The 22,034-nt window shown below is 38.4% G+C and overlaps 2 protein-coding genes across 12 annotated transcripts in view; one reads left to right on the top strand and one right to left on the bottom strand.

Moving 5' to 3' along the window:
* The window catches only part of REV1 (REV1 DNA directed polymerase), a 63,872-nt gene extending 43,202 nt beyond the window's left edge, over positions 1-20,670 (top strand). For 6 of the 11 annotated variants that reach the window (XR_008464474.1, XR_008464476.1, XR_008464477.1 and 3 more), the window contains 11 exons: positions 2,235-2,337; positions 4,511-4,667; positions 5,031-5,233; positions 7,789-8,022; positions 12,093-12,201; positions 13,283-13,494; positions 13,673-13,829; positions 14,823-14,925; positions 16,379-16,445; positions 16,971-17,344; positions 17,646-20,670. Coding sequence is in view for 5 of the 11 variants with exons in the window: in XM_054188478.1 (XP_054044453.1) it covers positions 2,235-2,337; positions 4,511-4,667; positions 5,031-5,233; positions 7,789-8,022; positions 12,093-12,201; positions 13,283-13,494; positions 13,673-13,829; positions 14,823-14,925; positions 16,379-16,490 (1,390 nt within the window). In the remaining 6 variants the exon portion in view is untranslated. Of the gene's footprint in view, positions 1-2,234; positions 2,338-4,510; positions 4,668-5,030; positions 5,234-7,788; positions 8,023-12,092; positions 12,202-13,282; positions 13,495-13,672; positions 13,830-14,822; positions 14,926-16,378; positions 16,814-16,900; positions 16,919-16,970; positions 17,345-17,645 lie in introns of those variants that run through there. The other 5 variants (XM_054188478.1, XM_054188479.1, XM_054188480.1 and 2 more) reach the window with 4 other exon arrangements.
* Positions 20,418-22,034, bottom strand: part of EIF5B (eukaryotic translation initiation factor 5B) — a 38,432-nt gene continuing 36,815 nt past the window's right edge. Inside the window, exon 24 of the mRNA XM_054188483.1 lies at positions 20,418-21,208. Coding sequence (XP_054044458.1) covers positions 21,101-21,208 — 108 coding nt within the window. The 3' untranslated portion in view covers positions 20,418-21,100. The remainder of the gene's footprint in view (positions 21,209-22,034) is intronic.

Here is a 22,034-nt window from a genome sequence, read left to right on the forward strand (position 1 = left end):
CCACTAAGGCTGCAGAGATTTTTTTTTGGTCCTAGAAGAGAAAAGACAATGAACATCCAAAGTGGAGCTAAGAAAGTTGAATCTCAAAAATCTCAAGGTCAGAGACTGTGTCCCATGTTTCAGCTGTTGAAGAAGGCAACTTGTTCTTGTCTCGTGACCTTCACAGTTACGTTTCTTCATATAGTCATGAGTTCCTCATCAGAACTGCCTTCGTTTTCTTGTGGATCATTATCAATGTAATAAAGTCTCTACTTGGTCTCACTGCAGCCCTGTTGATCTCATGGAGATGCTACCTGTGGTTGGCTGCCCATCCCTGGTGAAATGGGATAACCCAATTACTCTGCCTGTGTAGTCAGTTGATAGGTCACTGTCAAAGGAGTAGGGCCTTCAGCTTCCACAAGCAGTCCTGTTACTTTTACCCATTATGTATTTCTGATTCTTCTTCATTTCCTATTGTTCGACTGGATGATGTTGACTAAAGGTTTTTTTATCTCAAATTTGTTTATACGCTTGCATACTGAAAACACAAGAATGAAATCTAGTCATAAAGCATCATGTAGTTATATGCTATTTCATATAAGTTTGTCTCAGAGCCTTCTAAATACATGTTTATTCTTCAGGCAGACATTTCTGTGTCAAAGCAGTTGTTCCTTAGGCAAAGGGATGATCCTGGCTTTTGTATGACGGTGCATTTGGCATCTTTGAAACTAGGACTTTTCTGCTGTTCCCTCCATGTCAGGTTGTTCTAACAGATGACTCCCTCCTGAACCAAAGGGTCATTTGCTCAGGGTGGCTGATAACTGAAGAGGTGGGTGCGTTCTTTCAGTAGGTTAGAGTTCAATGGTAGGACTTGCATGCACAGGGTCTGTCTCATACTTGTGAGCTTGTGACATACAATTCAGCTGTGTTAAAAACTGAAATTACAAAATTCACCTTTCACTATCAGAAGCTCATCACCTTTTGGGATTGGTACATCAAGAAGAAAATCTAGCAGTCTATGCTTTTGTCTTCTGGCTATCCTAAATTTTTTGAGCTGAAGATTTACTCTTAACAGACACTTCCAAAATCAAATTCAACTTCTGAGATATTAAGGTATTTTTACTGCATAATTGATATCAAGTCCTGATAACACAGCGTAGACCTTTGTAAAATACTCTTCTGAAATGGTGTGTACCTTTAGACTCAACCTGCATTTCTTCCTAATATTTTGCATAGCTGCATCTTAATTGTGATACTGATCTCCTTTTTCTTAAAAATGTAACCTGTAAAGCTCAGGGAGGTCTTCATATCATTCACAGCAGGAAGGTTTTTCCTTTTCGTTTTGGCAGAGCCGGACCTTTCTGGAAACCACTTGGCTATTCATGTTGGTTTCTGACAGATTCGAAAACAGAGTAAAAGTTAAGGAGACACCACCAAAGTGTTTAGTAAGTTGTTAGGATGTCACCCTGTCAGAACACCAATGTGGAACTTCTTTTTTCTATCAGAGTTAAACCAGCATCGGTTACCTCTGTGAAAAGACTTTACATCACTCACATACTTTTGATTAGCTACCTGAAATTCTGTCCTTATCTGTCTCAAATGTACTATTAAAGAATCCAGATCTACCAAGCACTATTAGTGCCCTGCAACCTCTCAGGCGGCAATTTGTAAAACTCACAACCAAGTAATTTTGTGAGAGAGCTGTTGCAGAAAATTGCCTAGAGCGTAAGATGTGGATTTGGAATGTTGTTTGTAGTTACCATTAAGACAGGTTATTTGTAATCCACATGCACGTGCCTATATCTGCTTCTCCCTCAGAGTTCATTCCAAAACTCTTGCTGTAGACATTTAACAATTGGCAACTGAAATAATACTGAGCAAAGTCTTTATGAACCAAGCTTGAGTGAAGGATAGTGCATGAGTGCATTTCTATGAGTACTATAAAGTGAGACATTTTTGTATTGCTTTAATATATATATGTATACGATATTTGACAAATTGATGTGTGGACCACACACTGAGAATGTTCAATTAGTAAGTAATCTGGGGTTTTTTCTGTAGAACGTGCTTAGTTCTAATTACCTTTGAAAAGAAACCACAGAACAAGAGAAAGAACAGTGTTCAATTTCTGTATGCCAAGAAATTATGATCTGTCTGTCTTTGAAGTCCTGTCTGGAATAAATGCAGAATTGTTGTTGTCTTTAGAAATTGTGCAACAGTCTCCTTTTTAACCATACCTTTTTATTCTTTATTAGGACTGTGACTCTAGACCATGCAACAGACAGCGCAAAAGTAATTGGGAAAGAAACACTAAACATGTTTCACACAATGAAATTGAACATATCCGATATGCGAGGGGTGAGTTAATGGGAAAACTGAAATTTTTTCTCTTTATCAGTCTTCTTTGTGGTCTTCCATAAATTTTCAGTTCTCCAGGGTAGACGATAACCAAACTTAAGCAAAAGTGTAGATAATACAAAGGTAATGTAAATTAGGCTGTGTAATCATACTAAGTTTTGCATGTTTACCCTTGAGAAACATGGTTACAAAGCCATAAATGTAAAAAAAAAAGATTTTATTGTGGTCTGGATTAATCCACAATTTAAAACAGACTGAGGTAACAAAGTTAGACTGATCTTTTACAGTTCTGTTAGCACGTGTAAGTTTTATTTTGTCTTAAAATTTTTCTGTAAACTGTTGCACAGTTATTAGTTAAGTAGCTAATATAAATGCTGCTTGTAATGCCAATCAAAGGAGTTTTTGCTCTTGTCTGCAAGTCTTGGAGCCAGAAAAGTTGCCAGCCCATGGTTTTGCCTTTGTTTGAAGGTGAATTGCTGGCTCTTTTGAATCATGGTTTATTTTAGAACACTCTTGCTCATTTCAGTGGTTTTGTCATAGCAGTGTGAACCCATGATAAGACTATTTTGACATCAGCCATTTGTTACAATGGAGCACAGAGGCTTTCTAAAACAAACCTGCATCTGTTGGTCATCTAGATGTAGAAGTAGGGGTTTGATTCACAGTGTTGCCTTGCAAAGTCATCTCTGTGGCTTAGGTTTCTTCTTGGAGTTGAGGAAGTATTTATCATCCTCTTCCTGTCTTTTTCTAGTTTCTTGTCTGTCTGTCTCCTTTGCTGTCTTTCCTGACTTCTTACTTCATTCTGTTTCACTTGATTTCTTTAGTTCTTGTTTTACAGGATTCTTCTTTAAAGTTAGTATTCCGTGGGTGCTGCGTATGTTATTTTGCAAAACAATGTACTAGTTCTGACCATGTCGCTCTGTTCAGTTCTGGAAGGGCCATTCAGTTCTAGATTATGTAATAAAGTGCAGATATATCTAAGGTCCCTCGGTGGTATTCCTTTCAGCTGACTTTAGACACATCCAATGTCTGTGTCTATACTGGAGCTAGTCCCCTTAAGCTTTGCTTGTACATGAAGTGAGTCATGCTTTAAAGTGTCCTTTTTCTCACAATACCTAGAAAAGGTCCTGAAGTGATACACTTAGCTGTGCCAACACTTGGGCAGATGAATCCACTCACTTGTCCCGTAGACTTAACATTTAAATGCTTGTCCTAAAAGGCCAAAAAAACCAAGGCAAAGTTGTACAGTGCAACAAACACAACATTCCAAAGGCTTCTTATAAGTTCTAGAACTCAAATCTAGAAATATTTCAAAGCAAAAAAATTAAAATGCAAAGAAAACCTTTTTACAATGATGTTTTAATATCCCATTAATTGCAACTAAGAAACTGTTAACAAAATCCTTGCTATGTAATTATAGAAGACAAACTGGTGGAAATACATACACGCGCTCCTTCATGCTTTCTGAGTCCTGTATACAATTTTTTTTAAGTGTTGTTTTTTTTCTTAATAATTATGGAGGATTAGAAATAAACTCGCACAATGTACTAGTGCATTCTTAGCTGGACACAGTTTTTGAACCCCTGTTGATTTGGTATTTAAAAGTTAATGGAAAGTAAGGGTGTCGTTCAAAATGAGGAACACCTCATCTGATAAAGACTACTTTCACCATTGAGACTTTCATCCATTGAGACTTTGCAAGAGCCATGTCTAGAAGGGAAACAACATTATTTTTTCATTTGTAGACTGAAGTGATGGGTTTAGTATAGATTCTCCTCAGGAAAAACATTCCTTTCTTGTACAGGTAGCCAGATTTAATATTAGTCATTTCCTGGTCAGTACTTTTATATTCGTTAATGTCTAAGAAATTTCATAATAAACACATTGTTTCATGATACTGTTGACAGCAATTTTCTATATCAAATAAGTTAAAATGTTTTTATCTTTGTAATTTCTTAGTTGTTGGATTGTGGTGTATAATCCATGGATTTGTTTGGGATGCTTTTAGTGGCTATTTATGTATATTACAACATACTTTTATTCAGTCTCTCCCCACCCATAACAGGCAGCCAGTTTCAGAGAAGGCAATGCTATTATGAAATAATTACAGATATATTTTGTTTTATTTTTTTTTTTACTTCATAAAATTAATGTATTCATGTTTTGGATTTAGGTTGGAATTCAGGTACAGCAGTTAGTTCCCATCAGTAAAACCACTTCGGCTTGCTCAACAGTGCAATCCGGACACTTACCTGGAGGATCACATTCAGTTATTGATCTTTTTCATGTTCAGAAAGCAAAAAAGTGCTCAGAAGAAGAACATAAGGAAGGTGAGTAAGCTTTGTGCTTCGCATGTGTGATAATGATGAGTTCTGAAAGGCTCCAACATAGATAACCTTATGGAATACTTATTTGATATTATACCATTACAAATTATTGAACATAAACTCTTTGAGAACGGATTTGGCTGCTGCAAATGAAAATGCTGCAAATAAAACCTTGCATAGGATTATTCCAATCATTTTGTAAAGTTAATAGTAATAAAAGATACTTTAAAATAGGAAGTGTTACAGTTATGCTGCATATTGATGAAATAGCAAGGAATACTGGAAATTAGCTTCACTGTATCTTGACTCTTCAGAGTATTTTTAACGATTAGATTATCATTCTGTATTTTGTTTTCCTATGTATAGTATTTGTCGCTGCTATGGATCTTGAAATATCTTCTGATTCAAGAACTTGCACTTTGCTTCCATCTCGCGGTACCCATCTTGCATCTGGTCTTAATTCTAATGTTAACAACACTGAGTCTGCTGTCAAATGGAATGGCGTACATTCTCCTATCAGCGTAAAATCCAGGCTTAATTTGAGTATTGAGGTTCCATCTGCTTCCCAGGTAAAATCTGAGAACATAAAACATATGCAATATATTGGAGTAACTTGGGATTGTTTGTCTTATTTGGATAGAGAAAAAAAAAGAAGTTACTTTACACTTTTTTTTTAAAGAAAAAGAGCTCTAGTAGAGTATGATGCAGAGCAGGAAACTGTTGTTGATGCAAAACTATTTTGCCTTAATAACAGGATTTTTACAGAGCAGTCATTTTTAGACTGACTTTAAAAAGTTTACATTTTTGCAAAGGAAAGAAATTTAATTTTCCAGTGTCTTTTTCCCTTCCTATCACTTGCCAAAGGATTGGGATGGAACTGGAATGGAAAAGATACCAAGGATAAAGTATTAAAAAACATTACCTTCCACCTTTCAGAACCAAAGCCCAGGCCCTAATTATAAAAACCATGAAATATACAGGAAAACTTCTGTCAGAGAAATTAGACATATTCTATAGTTAATGCTCAGTGTTCATATGATTATGATATGGTGCAGATTTGTAAATGTCCTTTTCTTATCGTGGCTCTTAAAAATTATTTCTGATTAGCTTAGTCACTGATGAGTGGCTCAAGAAGAATTTTGACTAGTACTTGGTGTCATTTTCATGAAGACAGAACTTCTAAATGTTTTCCATCCGTCTTTATGGCAGCAATATTCTTTGCCACAGATGCTAATAAATGATAATCAGGTGGTCTTCTCCACATAATTTCTTAAGTCATATGTTCTATACGTCTTTAAATTGCACTATAAATCTGTCTTCAAGCTTTAGTCAGTGAGAAGGAACCGAACAGCAACTAATCTTATGCTACCCCATATACTTTTACAATGGCTGTGCTCTAAGTTGCTTTCTAAAAGAATGTCAAACTTGTATTTAGATTTAATTATTCATCTTCCTGTGTTTTTTCAAATTTTCTTCAATTGGGACTAAAATGCACATTTAACATTTGTACAGAATATCACCTTTTAGATGAGAGGAGGACAATCTTTAAGTAAAATATTTCTGTGTGGTTTTGGGTGGGTTTTTTGTGTGTTTTAAGAAAGGAAGAGCCTCCGTATTTCCACCCCATATGTTATTTAAGCAGATATCTGTTATAAGGGTCTGCTATGAGCCAGGTGCACTGAATTCTGTAGGTATCTTAGGTAAAAGTAGATTTACATGCTTTTCTGTAAAAATCTGTAATTTAAATTTTCGTAATTTAAATCTGTAAAAGCATTTGTTGATATTTTGTAAACAACTTTGACAAATAATTATACATTTTTAGAAGCCAGTTACGCTTTTGTCAGAAAACTTTTTTTTCCATAGTGTGATACCCAAGCTAGCTCAGGAGCTAAAAGCAGCTTGACTGAACAACATGAAGCTTCATATACTCAGATTCTCCTATACAAGGAATATGTATGAACAAGCGAAAAATGCACTAGCGGTGCAGTAGTTCCTAAAGCTTTGGTGGCCTTATGGCACAATTTGCTTATCTTTCCTTCTGCTTTATAAGCATATTATAATATGGAATATAATACAGAATTCAGTACAGGGACAGAGTGGTGCGAATTAGTCCCATACTGCTGTGTACTGTGTGCTAGGAAAGCAACGGCAAGATAATTTACACCCAGGATTTCCAGAAAACATTTATGGAGGTATATATGTAGCAAATTTGGAATGAGGGAACACAAACAGAATGTAGAGATTAATAATACAGACAGCTTTCATCAAAATGTTTCAGTTACCATAAGCCAAGTATCTTTTCGTAGATAATTTGTAGTTCTTCTCTGTAAATCCAGAATCTGGTCATAAACTCCGAATTTTCTTCTTAGAGGTAAAAGATAAAGTTTTCTAATAGTGCTATGAAGTCTTATTTAGCAGAACTTACAGGCAAATATTAGCATTTATCTACATAGTTTTACTCAAATTTTACTTGTGAGAAAAATGATGCTGTAAATCTGCTTGTCAGTTACATTCATTCTGTCACTTGTGCAGCTGTCATTGTATACAGCAACTTCTAGGTACCGAGGGGTTATTTCAGTTGTTCCAAGTCAATAATTGATGGTAAGTACCAATTACGGCAAGCAAAAATTTGAATCTGAAGCTTAATTCATTATCAAAATCTATGACGAGAGTGTGACAGTATGCAGACATACATGATACCATTAAGGTAAATTAGTAACATGTATCCTAGAACTATATAAAGAAAGAAATTAATTGCTTACTGCTCTGTACCAGGTAACAATTTAGTATTCGTATCAACATGTTGCCGATATAATTTGAACTCAGAATTTGGGTTTCCTTTTCATTAGGTAGTTGTAGAGGAAGCTTTATATATGATTTGTGATGAGAACACTGAGCATTGTGAAAAGGTAAAACTGAGCATCCATATTTACCAAACTGTCTAGTCTTAAATGATATTTTTACATTTTGCTGCTGCAGAGTGTAACTGTCAGGTTCATGTTTGCATACACTGATTAAAATGAAATTTTTTTTCTAAAATTCAAGAACTGTAGAACTGTTTTTTGAGTAAAATACTCTGTTATCTGTTCCTCAGAAAAATCTAAAAGCTTTTATCTATTTGCAGCTAGATAAGTCTGTGCTAGAAGCTCTGCCGCCTGATCTCCGAGAACAAGTAGAGCAAATATGCGCCATTCAGCAAGGAGAGAATTACGGCGATAGCAAGAAAGAGCCAGTAAATGGATGTAACACTGCACTTCTGTCACAACCAGTTGGAACAGTGCTTTTACAAATACCAGAGCTCCAAGAACCAAATACCAATACAGGAATTAACGTGATAGCCTTGCCAGCTTTCTCACAGGTAGGATGTTTGCAGGGTATCAATAAACATCAACTTTCTACCTATAGGAAGAGTTAACAGCTTTTTCTTGAGACAGCATTACTAGAATCTGTGACCAACATTATTTATGATCCTTTAATATCTTAAAAAGTCTGTGCTTCTAAATGTAACTTGATCTATCACAAACATAGTATGATAGTATTTATTAAAGATTTATAGTCATCAGTATGCCTACATTTTTGCTGTTCTTTAATGTAAAACCTCCTCATTTACGCTCTGCTTGGCAATCCAGTGTGTAAATAGCCTTTTTTCTGCATTGCAGCTGAGTTACACTGCACCATCAGTCTGAAGCAGTCCTAAAATCTGTTTAGCTAGTCACAGGAGACTCACTCTGTTTAAGTGGATGTTTTGATGGTGTAAAGCCAGCCTCTACTAGCTTCGGTAGTTGTGATTGTTTATATCACATTTATGGAGAAATGTGGACATGGCTAAAGATTGTGCATATTTCCGTAATTTTTTAAATGAGCTCATATACAGCATGTCCAGGATGAGGAAAGTGCAAAGTTTTTTCTCAAAATAGAGGCCTTAAGGGGGAGCAGGTAGCAGTAACGATGCTTCTAATGATGTTCTACCCTTCAATCTACAATGGTGCTAAGCAAATGTAGGGTTAAAAAAAAATATCAAAGATTGGGTTAACCAATGATGCGTATGCATCATTTACAATAGAGAAGTATTTTTATTTTTCTATTTGCTATGCCCTTGCTCCACTGCTGTTCTCAAATGAAGTGATGTCACCTAATCAGATTTATAGAGAGATATTTGTTGCTGGTTCTAAAGTATAATGCTGCTTAGCTGACAAGGAATCCAAGAGAAAATTAGATAGAAATTCCTGACCAGTTTTCAGTAAATGGTAGTTAATGCATAATTGTTATTTAAAAGATGTGTAGTCTGTTCTGCTACTAAAATTTCTTCACCTTGGTTCAAGTTTATTGGTTCAAAAACAGTTGTGTCAGTTTTTATTCCTGAACTGCAAAGTTGAGTTTCCCTTATGGAGATATTGTGCAAATAGTATATGAACTCTCCATACCCAAGCTGTTCTAAATTCTGTAGTTACATTCATTCATAGGCAAGAGTTTCTCTTGGACTTGTGTGTTAAATTATGCTGTGCTTTAAAGTACAGCCCTCCACACTTCCTTTACCACTCAGTACTCTTTTTCAGGGTAAATTTTAACTGCATATGACTTTCTATGAAAATTACATTTAGTTTGTGTTTATGCTATATCTGTCTATTAATTAGGTAGTTGAGAATGGATTGTTGGGTTTTTTATATAACAGCATTGCTCCTTGAAATTGTCTTAGAAATACCTAATTTACACATTCAAATGCACTGGCTTTCCGGTTTCTGTCTCCTAATGCATTTTGTGCCTCTGTTACTTGATCCAAAAATGTCGGCTTAGCAGAGCAGCCTTTTTGTTTGAAGATGTAGTTCAAGAAGAATTGGCTACTTCCTATTTATTTGTCGGGGATATCCATACTATCTATTTTAGAATGCCTTTTGCTTGTACTCCACATTTTCTCCTGAAAACCATTCACCTTTCTTTATTGGCAAAAAGAGAACTAAGATTTAAAATGTTCATTTTCTGAGTTAGGTCCAAGTTTAATACCTAGAATAATATGGTTGAATAGCTTCCTTAGGCTGGGAGAAAAAAATGCTAAAACCAGTTCATTAATACAGGAGGATGTTTTTTTGTGTTAAAGTCAAACGTGAACTCAATTCAAAACTATCATCTCTGTTTCACACAGTTTTTTTATTGTTAAAGTCTTTGTTGAAGTGTATATTGTATGAGTGCACACAAACACTTAAGATTACTTTCTTTCAAATGGTGCAGTGAACTTAGTAATAGGTTTCAGGTATAGAAGTATTGCAAGCTGCTCCAAATTGAGTAATTTAGCTACATTAACTCAGCAAATGTAAATGATGCCCTGCCATCTTTCTATAGAGTAATTAGGTTTGTTTTTCAACCCTTTATTCCTTTTGTCTGAACTGTGTTTTTATGACCAGGTGCCAAGTTAATTGCCTGATAGTGATTTATTCATTAGAAAATATGTGGAAAATGTCCATTGTTGCGTGAGTTTCTCCCATAAAAAGGATCCTGATATGTTGCATTGATTTCCATCAGTAATCTTAAAATTTAGAAGAGTTGTACATCTCTGTAGCAGCTGAATCTTGTAAAAGCATAGGATGCAAGAAGATTACAGATGCTTAGAAACGAATGACATTTGTGGTAGTGGAGTTAATTACTGGTGCCATATTTGCATCTCGTCCTTAGACTGTCTTAACATGGTATAGATTCCTTATAAGGAAATTTATACAGCACATCAAAAAATACAGATAGCTGTATGCTGAGGTAATACATGAATCAATAAAATCAAGGTTCTCCATAATGTGAATGTGATACAGCTAGAAGAAAGCTATGTTAGGACGCTGTGGCTGTACAGTAAATTACCCAAAACACCAACTAATTAGTGTAGAATTGATATGAACTTGACTGATGGCTCTTCTAACTAAATTTTTACGTGTTACACTTTCAGAGGGAAATGATAGGGGGAATAACAAAATGATGTCCAGTTCCCCGTACTGCATTATTTCTGCATGAATTATAAGTGGTGTATACAAAAAACAGCGTTAATTCAGGGCCTCCCAAATTCCTGACTCTCGAATGCTTAACCAGAGAACACTAACCTTTTAAAAATAGTTTTATTAAATAAAATCTATATTTTAAAAAGTAACTTAAGCTGCTGGACTTAATTAGCTACATTCCACTACAATGCTTTGTTCTGCTCTGTGTATGCAGTCATTGAGGTCAGAGTCGTTCCCATTTCCTCCTTTAATTAGTGCATATTTTGGGTGCTGAAAAAATTGTGTTGGCACATGGAGTTCTAAAAAATGGAAAAAATGTTGTGGGACCATGTTCATGTTTATTATCTATGTAATTTAGGCATCATATGTGTGAATAACACAGCCTGCTTTCCTGACATAACATACATATTTTGATTTAAAAAAAAAGATCAAATCTCTATTGAAAATAAGAGGTAACTTTTAATATATATGCATACAGACATATAATAAATATAGTATCTCAGATAATGGTAGAAATTGTATTGCGCCCTTAGAATAGTAATACTAGTTTTGAATAAATTTTTTTGGTTTGTGAACATCTCTGAATTCTACCACTGAAATGAAGGGCATTCTCCCACTGAGCAGATTTAATCCTCTAAATGATAGGTTTGCTTTTTTGAATTAGATTTTGCAGATTATGAGCTGAAAACACTGTCAAATAATATTGGGAAACTCAGAATACAAGCCTAGTCTGTCGCTAATTTCTCACTTCAGACACACAGTGAGTTAAGATAACTGATAATACATGAAATTTTATTTTGTCCATACGAGTGTGTATGGCAGTTGGGAACACATTGTTTCAAGCCCCTAGGAGAGTTGGAAGGGACTGTGTTTTTATCAGTCAAACAAGGGGTGGACAACTGTGGAAGAAAGAAATGAAACCCTTTTGCACTAGTTCAAAATATGAGGTAGCTGAATTTGTATTTCCTGTCCTTTAAAGAAGCAAGACTATTTCCAAGGTTATTTTGTTTGAGGAGCATAGCAGCTTCCAGGAAATAGAAGCATCAAAAGAAAAGGAGGAACAAAAGTCCAGTTGCCACAGTGTTTGAGTTTGGAAATTTGAAGGGAGTGTTCTCTGAGTTAGGCTTAATTGTGCTGTTAATATAGCTGTACTATATACTGAATATAATGGTGAATAAAGTAGGTGAATAAGGATGGTTGGTGTATTATAGGCCCATAAATAGTAATTTTATAAAGTAATTAGGTAATATTAAATGGAAAATGCTATGGGTTTTACAAGCTAATGTACATGAAGAAAACATACAGCATGTTTTACAGTGTTTCAGTTATATCTCGTTTATTTTTGCTTGGCATAAAATGTAAATACCTTTCTCATGTGAGTGATGTAGAGCAAAGCACGCAGTGTTGCTTACTGTTAGAATAATCAAATGAATCTTTTGTTACTGTTCAGGTGGACCCTGAGGTTTTTGCTGCACTACCTGCTGAGTTGCAAGCAGAGCTGAAAGATGCATATGATCAAAGGCAAAAGCAATCAGAGCAGCAACCTGCTAACACTTTTGGTGAGTATATATAGCTGTACAGTAGTTCTGTATAGGAGCTGTTTACTATTCAGAGTTATGCAACCCTAAATAACAAACTGGAAAATATAACTAAAGCTTCTGTGAAGATGCCGTATTAAATCGAATTTCTGTATTTATTTTTGACAGGCTGTCAATTACAACCAGCTGTGGTATCATTTTGCAAACAGATGCCTAGCTTTACTTAAATGGGTAATTAATTCAATTCATGGGGACTGTGGCACTAAACTTACTCATGTCCATATGTTTGCAGAATGGAATCTAAACTTGATATGTCTTGTGATTTAAGCATTGCATCTTCAGTACCTAAGTTAGTTAAACTGTGTTCAGATAGCGTTCTCATGGTTCCCTGAAATGCGTAGCACTGGTACGGATTTCAGGCAATTAGAGATATGATTCATCTCACCGTATGTCTGATAGTCAGGTGGTTTTATTCTGAGCTGATCGCCCAGGTCTCCTTTTTATAATCTGTAGAAAGAAATAAGATTAATTCCGTGTGAACGTGCTTCCTCATAAAATAAGTATGAAATATCATTGGGTTCATTGACAGTTAAGTACTGCATTATTATAATCAAACTTTGATTTCATAGTCAGTGGACTAATGCAGATATAGTTAGTATGATGGAAGGAGAGTGATTTCCTTGGTAAACTATGATAAAAGCAGGTTTGGAGGGGTGGCTTTTCACTGCTGTTTTGCTGATAACCACTGGTGGGAAGCCTTAGCAGGCATCTAGGCAGGACAGGGCTCTGACTGAGGCAAAGCAATTTGTGCAGTAGGCTTCAGATTTCACCAGCTGTTCATATTCCAGCACTGAAATGCTTGATATTTAAAGGCTTATGAATAGTTGAGTATCTTCTGAGCACACTAATGTCTAGCGGTGCTTTTCAAATACTAAAAACATTGACCATATCTGGAATGGCATTTGAGGGTAAAGTCGCTTTATCTAGGTTACGTTCTTCCAATTGATCCATAGATTTTTATGGAAGATACAGAGTCCCCCTTTCAATGGAAAAGTATTACATTTTAAATGTATCAACCACTGACTGTTCCTGTGTTTTTCAGTTTCAAAAAATCCTTTCCTACACCTGAAGCATGCAACAATGAAAAATAAGAAAAAAATCAGAAAAAAAAATCCAGTCAGTCCTGTAAAAAAGAATCAGAGTCCTTTGAAAAACAGACTCATTGGAAGCCCTGCAAAAAACATGCCAGCTACATCTGGAAGCCCGCAGAAGCTAATAGATGGTTTCTTGAAACAAGAAGGAACAGCAGCTCAGGTAATTTTAACACTAACAGCTTTTGGTCAAGCTATGGGTGTTTCTTTAGACTTAGCCCATATTCATAAATGTAGCTTGTTTTCTTTACTGGATTCTTTATTAGACATTTAGCTATGTATATATGTGGTGTTACCATACTTGTCAGACTGAGCATTATCAACTTCTATTTTTGGAACAGTCGGAAGCAGTTCCATCAACTTCAGATTCTTCAGGCCCATCAGCTGTGCAGGCTGAACAGCCTGGTTCATTTAGGCCACAAGCACCCAACCTGGCTGGAGCTGTTGAATTCAATGATGTAAAGACATTGTTGAAAGAATGGATTACAACTATTTCAGGTACGGCGCGTCATGCTAGTGGTGATTTTGCATGCATCACAAGGAAAACTGTTCGGTAGGCTTTTTGTACTTTCTTCCTTCACTCTACCTTTCACTGGTTATTTTTCACACTAATCTTGAAGTCTTACTTCCTTGCAGTCTTGGAGTAACTTGGTTCTTCCGTGTTTTTGCCAGCTCCTGTTTCTTGCTTAACATCATGAAAATCTACCTGCTCTCTCTTCAACCCATTTGTCAGGCCCTTGTCTTGGGCCTTGATGTTACTTGTATGGGAGGTTTTCCTTATTTTGTCCAACATGTTACAACCACTAGGATGAAAGCTATTGAAAGGGAATTCCTCTTTTATGAAGGTGCCATTTTAGAGACAAAGGAATGCAGGTTTTTTTCAAAATAACTGCTGGAAGAAATTATAGAATAAAGTGCAAAACTGTAACAACACTGCTCAGTTGTGATTTGAATTTTAATGTTATGTCAAACAATTAGTAACACTTTAATATCTTGGGAAATCTGACCTGTGAGATCCTTTGTGCCCTGGATACTACTATTCTCCTTAGAGTTTCAAAGCAGCCATTCCATTCTAAATCCCCATCCCTGGAAGTGTTCAAGGCCAGGCTGGATGGGGCTTTGAGTGACCTGGTCTAGTGGGAGGTGTCCCTGCCCATGGCAGGGGGGTTGGAACGAGATGATCTTTAAGGTCCCTTCCAACCCAAACCATTCTGTGATTCTTTTCCCTTTGGTTAATATTAGCTTTGCTGTCATTTGTTCTTACTAAATTAAAAGAAAAGGTCTGCGAGACAGATATTTTGCGACCTTGCAGTCCTTTTATGTATACAACTTTTGATGTTGGGGGGAGGTATGGGAATACAGCCATTGTCAGATCGGTCCCTGATGCACAAGAACTGTAGAATTTCTCTCTATTATTTTCCAATTATTCTATGATTATATTTGAAGTATACTTAGAGAAAAGTTCTCTTTTTTTTTATTTTTTTATTACAGATCCTATGGAAGAAGACATTCTACAGGTTGTGAAGTATTGTACTGATCTAATAGAAGAAAAAGATTTGGAAAAGTTAGATCTGGTTGTTAAGTACATGAAAAGGTAGCTTAATTGCTAGTATTTCTGACATGTAGACAATTTTTGATAGAATTTGTGCACTGGATGCTTCAAAGTGAGGCCACAAGCCCCATGAGAAATTCCATTGATGAATGAAAATTTTTAAGCTTAAATTTTATACAGAAGCTGGGGAGGGGAGAAGTTGGGCTGTTAAAATAGATGATTTGTGAAAAATTAAGAGTAGCATTTAATAGTATTTGCTACAAAGTCTTTTGTTTCTAGACAAAAGATTCAGATTTGTCAGCATTGTCCCTCCTCTTCATCCTGTTTTCATTCATTTTTTGTGGCATCTTAGATCTTTCCTTTGTTTCATCTGATTTCATCCTGCTGCTGTATCCAGATCCTCTCTCACTTCCAACCTATTAAATCCTTTCTTATTACTTAGCTATTGCGCTCCTATTATTTTTCCTGAGACTCAGGAGGCCCAAGTTCCATGTATGACTTGCTTACCAACTGATACTTAACTATGGAGCTCAGCTTTCCATGTCTTAGGTCTGGAAAATACTTATTTCACAGAATTAATCAATACCCAAAAAACCACAGCAATGTAAAAACTTCACTATGCTTTTGTATTATGGGATGTCTTTAGACCTCAGAAAATGCAAACCGCACAGTGCAGTTAACTGTTTCATAGAAGGCTGTATAGTAAATTCTTTATAAAACTCTTCAAAAAGGATCATGTCCTGGTCCCTGTATGTGAGATTTGCACCGACGGCACTGTGTCTATCCAAAGCCTGTTAACAAACATAGGAGAAGGAAGCAGGAGTTGGATGATTCTCACTTCTCCATATGATGCTGATGTCAGGTCTTCCAACGCTGTATGTGTAGGAACCCTCTGCTCTCCTGTAATAGTGATCTATAAGGAGATTTTGAGAGTACAAAGCTGCTTTGTTTTCCTTGGACGTTTCCTTAAATTGCTTCTAGTAGCAGCTGAATGGTAGAGGTAACTCATACCTCTGTGCGGACCCCATGATTTGGTTACATTTTTAGCAATAAACACAATATAGTGCCCCGAAAACCTGTTACTTAAACGTCTTAATCACCCTTGGCATTCATGGGAAGAAAAAAGTAGCGTGTATGTCTTGGGACGAGGAAGGAAAGATCAAGATCCAGAAGCCTGCCACTTTCATTCTTCAGTATGAGGTTGGTAGAAGGTCACCACTTTAATCACAGGCTTAAAACCACTGCAGAATGCTAACATTTACAAGTCCGTGTGGCACCGTTCAAATTGGAAATTTCACTACTGAATGGCAGATGAATCTGTGGCATTAGATAAGACTTGGTGTATTTGAAGAGGTGTGGCTTTACCAAGGTTGCATCAAAATACCATTCATAGTGAACTGTTGTGATCTCGTTTTCCAGTATGAAAACCAAAACTCAGTGTAAAAAGGACTGGTTCTGTAATGGTAATTTTCTCCCTCTTCCTTTTCCCCTTCAGGTTAATGCAGTCATCTGTGGAATCAGTTTGGAATATGGCATTTGACTTCATTCTTGACAATGTTCAGGTAGTTTTACAACAAACTTACGGAAGCACATTAAAAGTTATCTGAACTTGTAGTAAAGAGCTTGATGAGAGCCTGGAGCTCTCTGCTAGCTGTGCCATAAGTGCTTGTGAGGTATTTGCAAAGTGCATGATAGTAATGCCCTGAGTTTTTATAATTTCAGATTTCTTTTTAAACAACAAAGTGTTTTGTACATTTCTTTTCAGAAAGTGCCAAATTTGTCAGTATTGCATGTAAATAATTGTGTTAAAATTCTTTTATTGTAGTATAGAATCTATTTACAAAATGTTTGTTTATAAAGTTTTATGGATTTTTACAGTGAAGTGTTTACAGTTGTTTAATAAAGAACTGTATGTATATTTTTGTACGGATTCTATTTTGTGATGCTTCAGTTTGAATTTAGCTAACCCCTTTTATTAAAGCCACAGCTTTGATTCATTTCACAAAGTTTTACACAGTGACACTGCCTCAACATGCGTAGGAGACTGCTGTGCATTCACCTGGCTGCCTTCTGTTTCTCCTCCACAGACTTTATTACAGATTTTAAGCCAAGGGAAGAATATTAGCTCGTTTTCAGTGTCATCCTTCAAAGACAGAAACCAGTGTGGCCCAGCCACTTCCCAAAGCACACACGGTGTTAGCTGAAGCGTAGTTGCTCTCTGAGCTCTGTGTATTCAGATGTATTGTCACTTCTGGAGACGAATGCTGGGGGAGGAAAACAAATGGAGACCTTCAAACAGTTCCCAAAAGAAGGACTGTGCAGGCGCTCGGGGCACGCTGGCGTGGAGCACTGTTTAAGCCCGTATCAGTCCTCTGCGTTGCTCCTACTCAGGACAGAGCCACCTCCCACTCTGACAGTACCATAGTTCTCCCCAGCCTGTGACGCATTTCCTTTATGCAAGGTAACAAATTATGTTGTAGTGAGTAGCAGAAGTCTTTCAAATGTGGCTGTATACCTGAAATAAAGAGCCCTGTCTGTTTGTGTCCGTCGGGGGGGCGGGGGGGGGGTGTACGCTTACATCTCTACAGTTTGTGTTTTGGGCAAGTTTTCTTTTTCCAGATGTGCACCAGCCTCATATAGTCATATTTGTCCCAATACATTGATCCCAATACATTGAAGCAAGGCTGTTCAGGTGACTGAAAGGACGAAGACCACTTCAAGAAAACTCAGGTGGTAAGAAAAAATTTTTCATTTTTCTGAAGACATGATGGAGGGGGAAGGAAATCAGAAGCACCCCACAGAACCCTGGGTGGGTTTGGAATGGAAAGCTGGAATGCAAACTGGAGCTAGCCTTGGAGCAGGATTTGCACCACCAGCTTAGTTGGAAGCATCTCCAGTAGTACAGGACAGGAGGTGCAGGACAGCTAGAGCAATCACTTCACTGGCTGCAGCACAGGTTACAGCATGTTTTGGCTTCAGGTTGTGCCCTTGGCTTCCCTTGTAAGGCACACTGGGAGAGGTGCCCACTTGGCAGCCTTCTACAGCAAGGCAAGGGATGAGGGAGGGGCAGTAGATGCTGTTGCCCTTGACTTCAGTAGGACTTTTCATAATATCTCCTGTAACATCCTCATAGAGCAGCTGATGAAGTACAGGCTAGAGCAAGCGACATGGATTGAAACCGAGCTGGGCAGGCAGGCCCCAAGCACGGTGATCAGTGGCACAGAGTCCTGTTAGAGGCCAGTCCTGAGTGGTGTAACCCCACAGTCAATACCAGGGCCAGTTCTGTTCAACAGTTTTATTAATGACCTGGATGATGGGGCAGAGCACACCCTCACGTAGGACTGGCTGATGCGGCAGAGGGCTGTGCTGCATCTGGAGACATGGGCTGGTGGGAACCTCATGTGGTTCAACACGGAGAAGGGCAAAGCTCTGCACCCAGGGAGGAGCCACCCCAGGCACTGAGGGCCAGCTGGCTGGAATGCAGCGCTGCTGATCAGGCTCTGGGGGTTGCTTGAGGCAGCAATACAGAGCAAGGCCAACACAGGGCCACTAAGTTGCTTAAGGGAGCAGAGCTTCTCTCATAACAAGGTGAGGCTGAGAGGGCTGAAGAGGAGAAGGTGGCAGGGGGACAGGGAGGGATCTTACTCATCCATATAAACACCTGATGGGGGAACAAGGAAAAGAGAGGCTCCTCTGTGGTCTCAAGTGAAAGGGCACAAACTGGTACAAAACATTCCTCCTTAACACCCAGCCAGCCAGCCCCAGAACAGGTTGTCCACAGGAGTTGTGGATCCTCCATCAGCAGAGATGCAGGGGACAGGGTTTGGACTTGGAGACTGCACGAGGCTCCTTCCAACCATAAACAGGCTCAGGTTAGCTGCTTAGGGATCCGTCCGTGTAACTACAGCTAGGAGTAGGTGTATATCGACACAGCAGGAGGGAGAGGGACCTCATCTCAATCACCTTGTCTAGGTTTGCACTAGTTTCTAGTGTGGGTCTTTCAGAGCCTCTTCAGCTGCTGCTTTTGAAGTCGCCTTTTTCCCCATTTAAGAAAAGTGGCATGCTAACTGTTCACACAGAGGAATATATTTGCTGAAATTCAAGCAAGTATTTTACTAATTAGGTTGGGGTAAGCAGCTCGGTTTTGCGAATGCTGCTCAAGACATACTTGAAAGTAGCATTTTTAATTTTTATTCTGAAAAGAGAAAAGGACTCAAAGCATTACTTAACTAAGTGAGGCTACTTGTAATTATATTAATTATATTTTCATTGTCCCTTAGTGATCCCTACTTCAAGCCCGTTAACATACTATTCAATAGTTACCTGCTTCCTTAGAGCCTTTTAGCAAAGGTATTTTTAGACGTTCCACAATGGCAACCCACAAAAATAGCATCATCCTTTTCCCAGATTTTTGGGAAGGAAGAACATCCTTCCCCATTCAAGGAAATAATCAAGAATACGTCACAACCACAATGTTTGACAGCTGGGTTCTTAAACTTAAGAACTTCTTTTATTAGTGTAGTTTTCACGATTGCATAGTTTGCAAAAGAAAATTGTAACAGTTAAATGCAGTCTGCTCACTGGGACCATTCTACTCTAAACCAGTGACACACCCAGCCATGTGAATTTGTACCACACACCAACCATGCACTGAAAAGGTCCTTCTCAATGGCAAGTTTAAAGTCTAACAAACCAAAAAAATTCCGGTAAGTTATTAACATTCCATTGCCAAAGGAAGTTAGTTATTAAGTGTTCCTTTGTAATGGACTCCACACAATTCCAAATTATTAAAATCCAGATTTTTCCAACAAAAAAAAAATAAAATAATGTGACAGAAGAAGTCTGATCAAACTGCTTATTGCAAGTTAAATTCTTGTAAATATTTTATATGCTAAAAATCCCGACTACATGAAAGATCAGTATCAATTTTGTCTCAGCTTGTGCTTTTGAAAAGTGTTTGTTGAGCTCCTCTCAACACGAGCTGTGAGTTACCAGGCGACTACCTGATGAGGGACGTGTCACACTGTCATCCTAAGCAGGGCACCACAGGGGAAGGAAGGGTAGGAGAACGCTGGGATTACAGACTGACTCCTGGTCATCACCAACATCATCAACCAAACGCCTTTTGAACTGGCTCAGTCCCGCGGTGTCAGATGACTCAGCAGCTCTGATGCAGCATCCAGAGTCACCCCTCGCTTGCAGACAACCACTTTGCAGGTGCTTACCAGGACTCTGAGCAGCAGCTGGAGAAGAGATGCCACCTCTAAACTCCTCCCAGCAGAGCCCATCTGGGAATTGCGACTCGCTAAACACCCGGCCTGCTGCTTCGGGAACACGGAGAGAGACATGAGCCACCAAGATCACCATGTGCAGCACGAGGGGACGTGAAGCCAGAGGAAGAAACGCCTTTGTGAAACATGCCTACATTACTTTACCAAGCCCAGAGAGGGAAACCTCCACCTGGCATTTCCACGCCTGTCACAGCCCATGAAGTGAAACTTTGTTTATTGAAGCAAACTGTAAAACAAATGGGCTACTATGTCCATCTCCTTTATTTGCGGCTCTGCGTTATAATGATTACAGGTCGACTTTCATGAACTGTACAAGCAGTAAAAGGCGGCCAACTATGCTTTACATCATTGTTTCACACAAAGCAAATACAGAAATATCCAATTGCCTAATTTTCTATTTAAAAAAATTTCTATAGGCACAAAGCAGAAGAATGTTGGAAAAGAGAATCAAGGGAAGAGGTATGCATAAATAAAGAAGTACTTCTTACATCAAAAACGTCCCAAGAATCACAAAGTCTGCAGAAGCTTGGTTAATCAAATACTGCAGTACTGATCTCATCAGTATAAAAGTGAAAGAGCTTTAGTTCTGTAATAAAAATTCAATTTATTTTATTTTATTTTGGAGAGAGGGAGGGAAAGAGGGTGGAAGGAAGGTGTAAGAGAAGGAAGGGCAAACTTTAAAACAGCAGCCAGTATTAGGAAGGGCAGTAGGAGAGGTGAACAGGCACATTGGAACCATGGGAACATGTAAATTGACCACTGTCAAACCAGTGTAAATTTCTTGGTTTCTCATGGAAAACATTTTATCCACATATTTTCCTCCCAAACATATATCCAACACTGTCTTCAATATAGGACTTTGTTGGTAACTTTTAGAACAGGAATAGCGCGTTTATTCCTGCCTCCCCATTGCTGTAAAGAATTATCTAGATGATTTCAAACACTTTCTTCAGCTCTACTATAAGCTGCCAGTCAGACTTCTGCATTTCATCCCTGAACCAGTCCTTCAGAGCGTCGATGGACTGACGGCTGATCTGTAACACACAAGACAAACCCATCAGGAACACACACGTGTGTATTAATAATGGCAGCTTTTGGTGCGCTGGGTGCAATTTCTGAAGGAAGGGCACCAGTCTGCACAGTGGGGAAGCTCCTTCTAATCCCAGTTTTGCTACTCATCTGCTGCACAGCTCATCTCATCCGCTTCCCTTCCTTTCTCCTCACATCCCTTACCTGGTCTTCAGACACCGCAGCAGCACAGACTATCTCATGGTGAGGGCAAGAGCCTGTGACCAGACAGGATCTCTCCCCACCCCCAGGGCCCACAGCACCAGCACCACCTCCCAGTCCCTGTCACAGGCCCTGCATCTCTTCTGGAAAGCCCCTGTGGCTATTTGTCCCCCATTTGTGGGGACAAGCCCCCAGCACATGGGTAGCAGGGGGCATCTTACAACATGGTAACTAAAGCCACTGGGGATGTGGAGAGCTGTGGCTTTGCTTCTGACAGCAGAAAACTGAGCAAGAGATCATCTCCTCCTCCAAGCCCAGTGTTCCAGAATCGGAGCAACTGAAGTACTGCTATTTATTGCACAATTTCAAAACTAGGCAAACACAATCACGCCATAATGCCACGGGGGACTGCTAAGCTGCTCTGAGCACCAGCTCGCACACGCGGATGCAAATAGCTCATTTAGCATTTTACCCTCTCAGGTGCAGTAAGCTGCAAGGTATTTTTAGCTGCGATACATCATTCCTTCGGTCCTCGAGGGGCGCGACTACAAACCTCAAAACAAGGCTACGGAGAAACTCGGCTGAACAACGCCGCACACGAACCATGTCGAGTGGCTGTCAGTCTCCAAC

This window comes from Rissa tridactyla, chromosome 1, assembly GCF_028500815.1.
Source record: "Rissa tridactyla isolate bRisTri1 chromosome 1, bRisTri1.patW.cur.20221130, whole genome shotgun sequence".
NCBI lineage: Eukaryota > Metazoa > Chordata > Aves > Charadriiformes > Laridae > Rissa > Rissa tridactyla.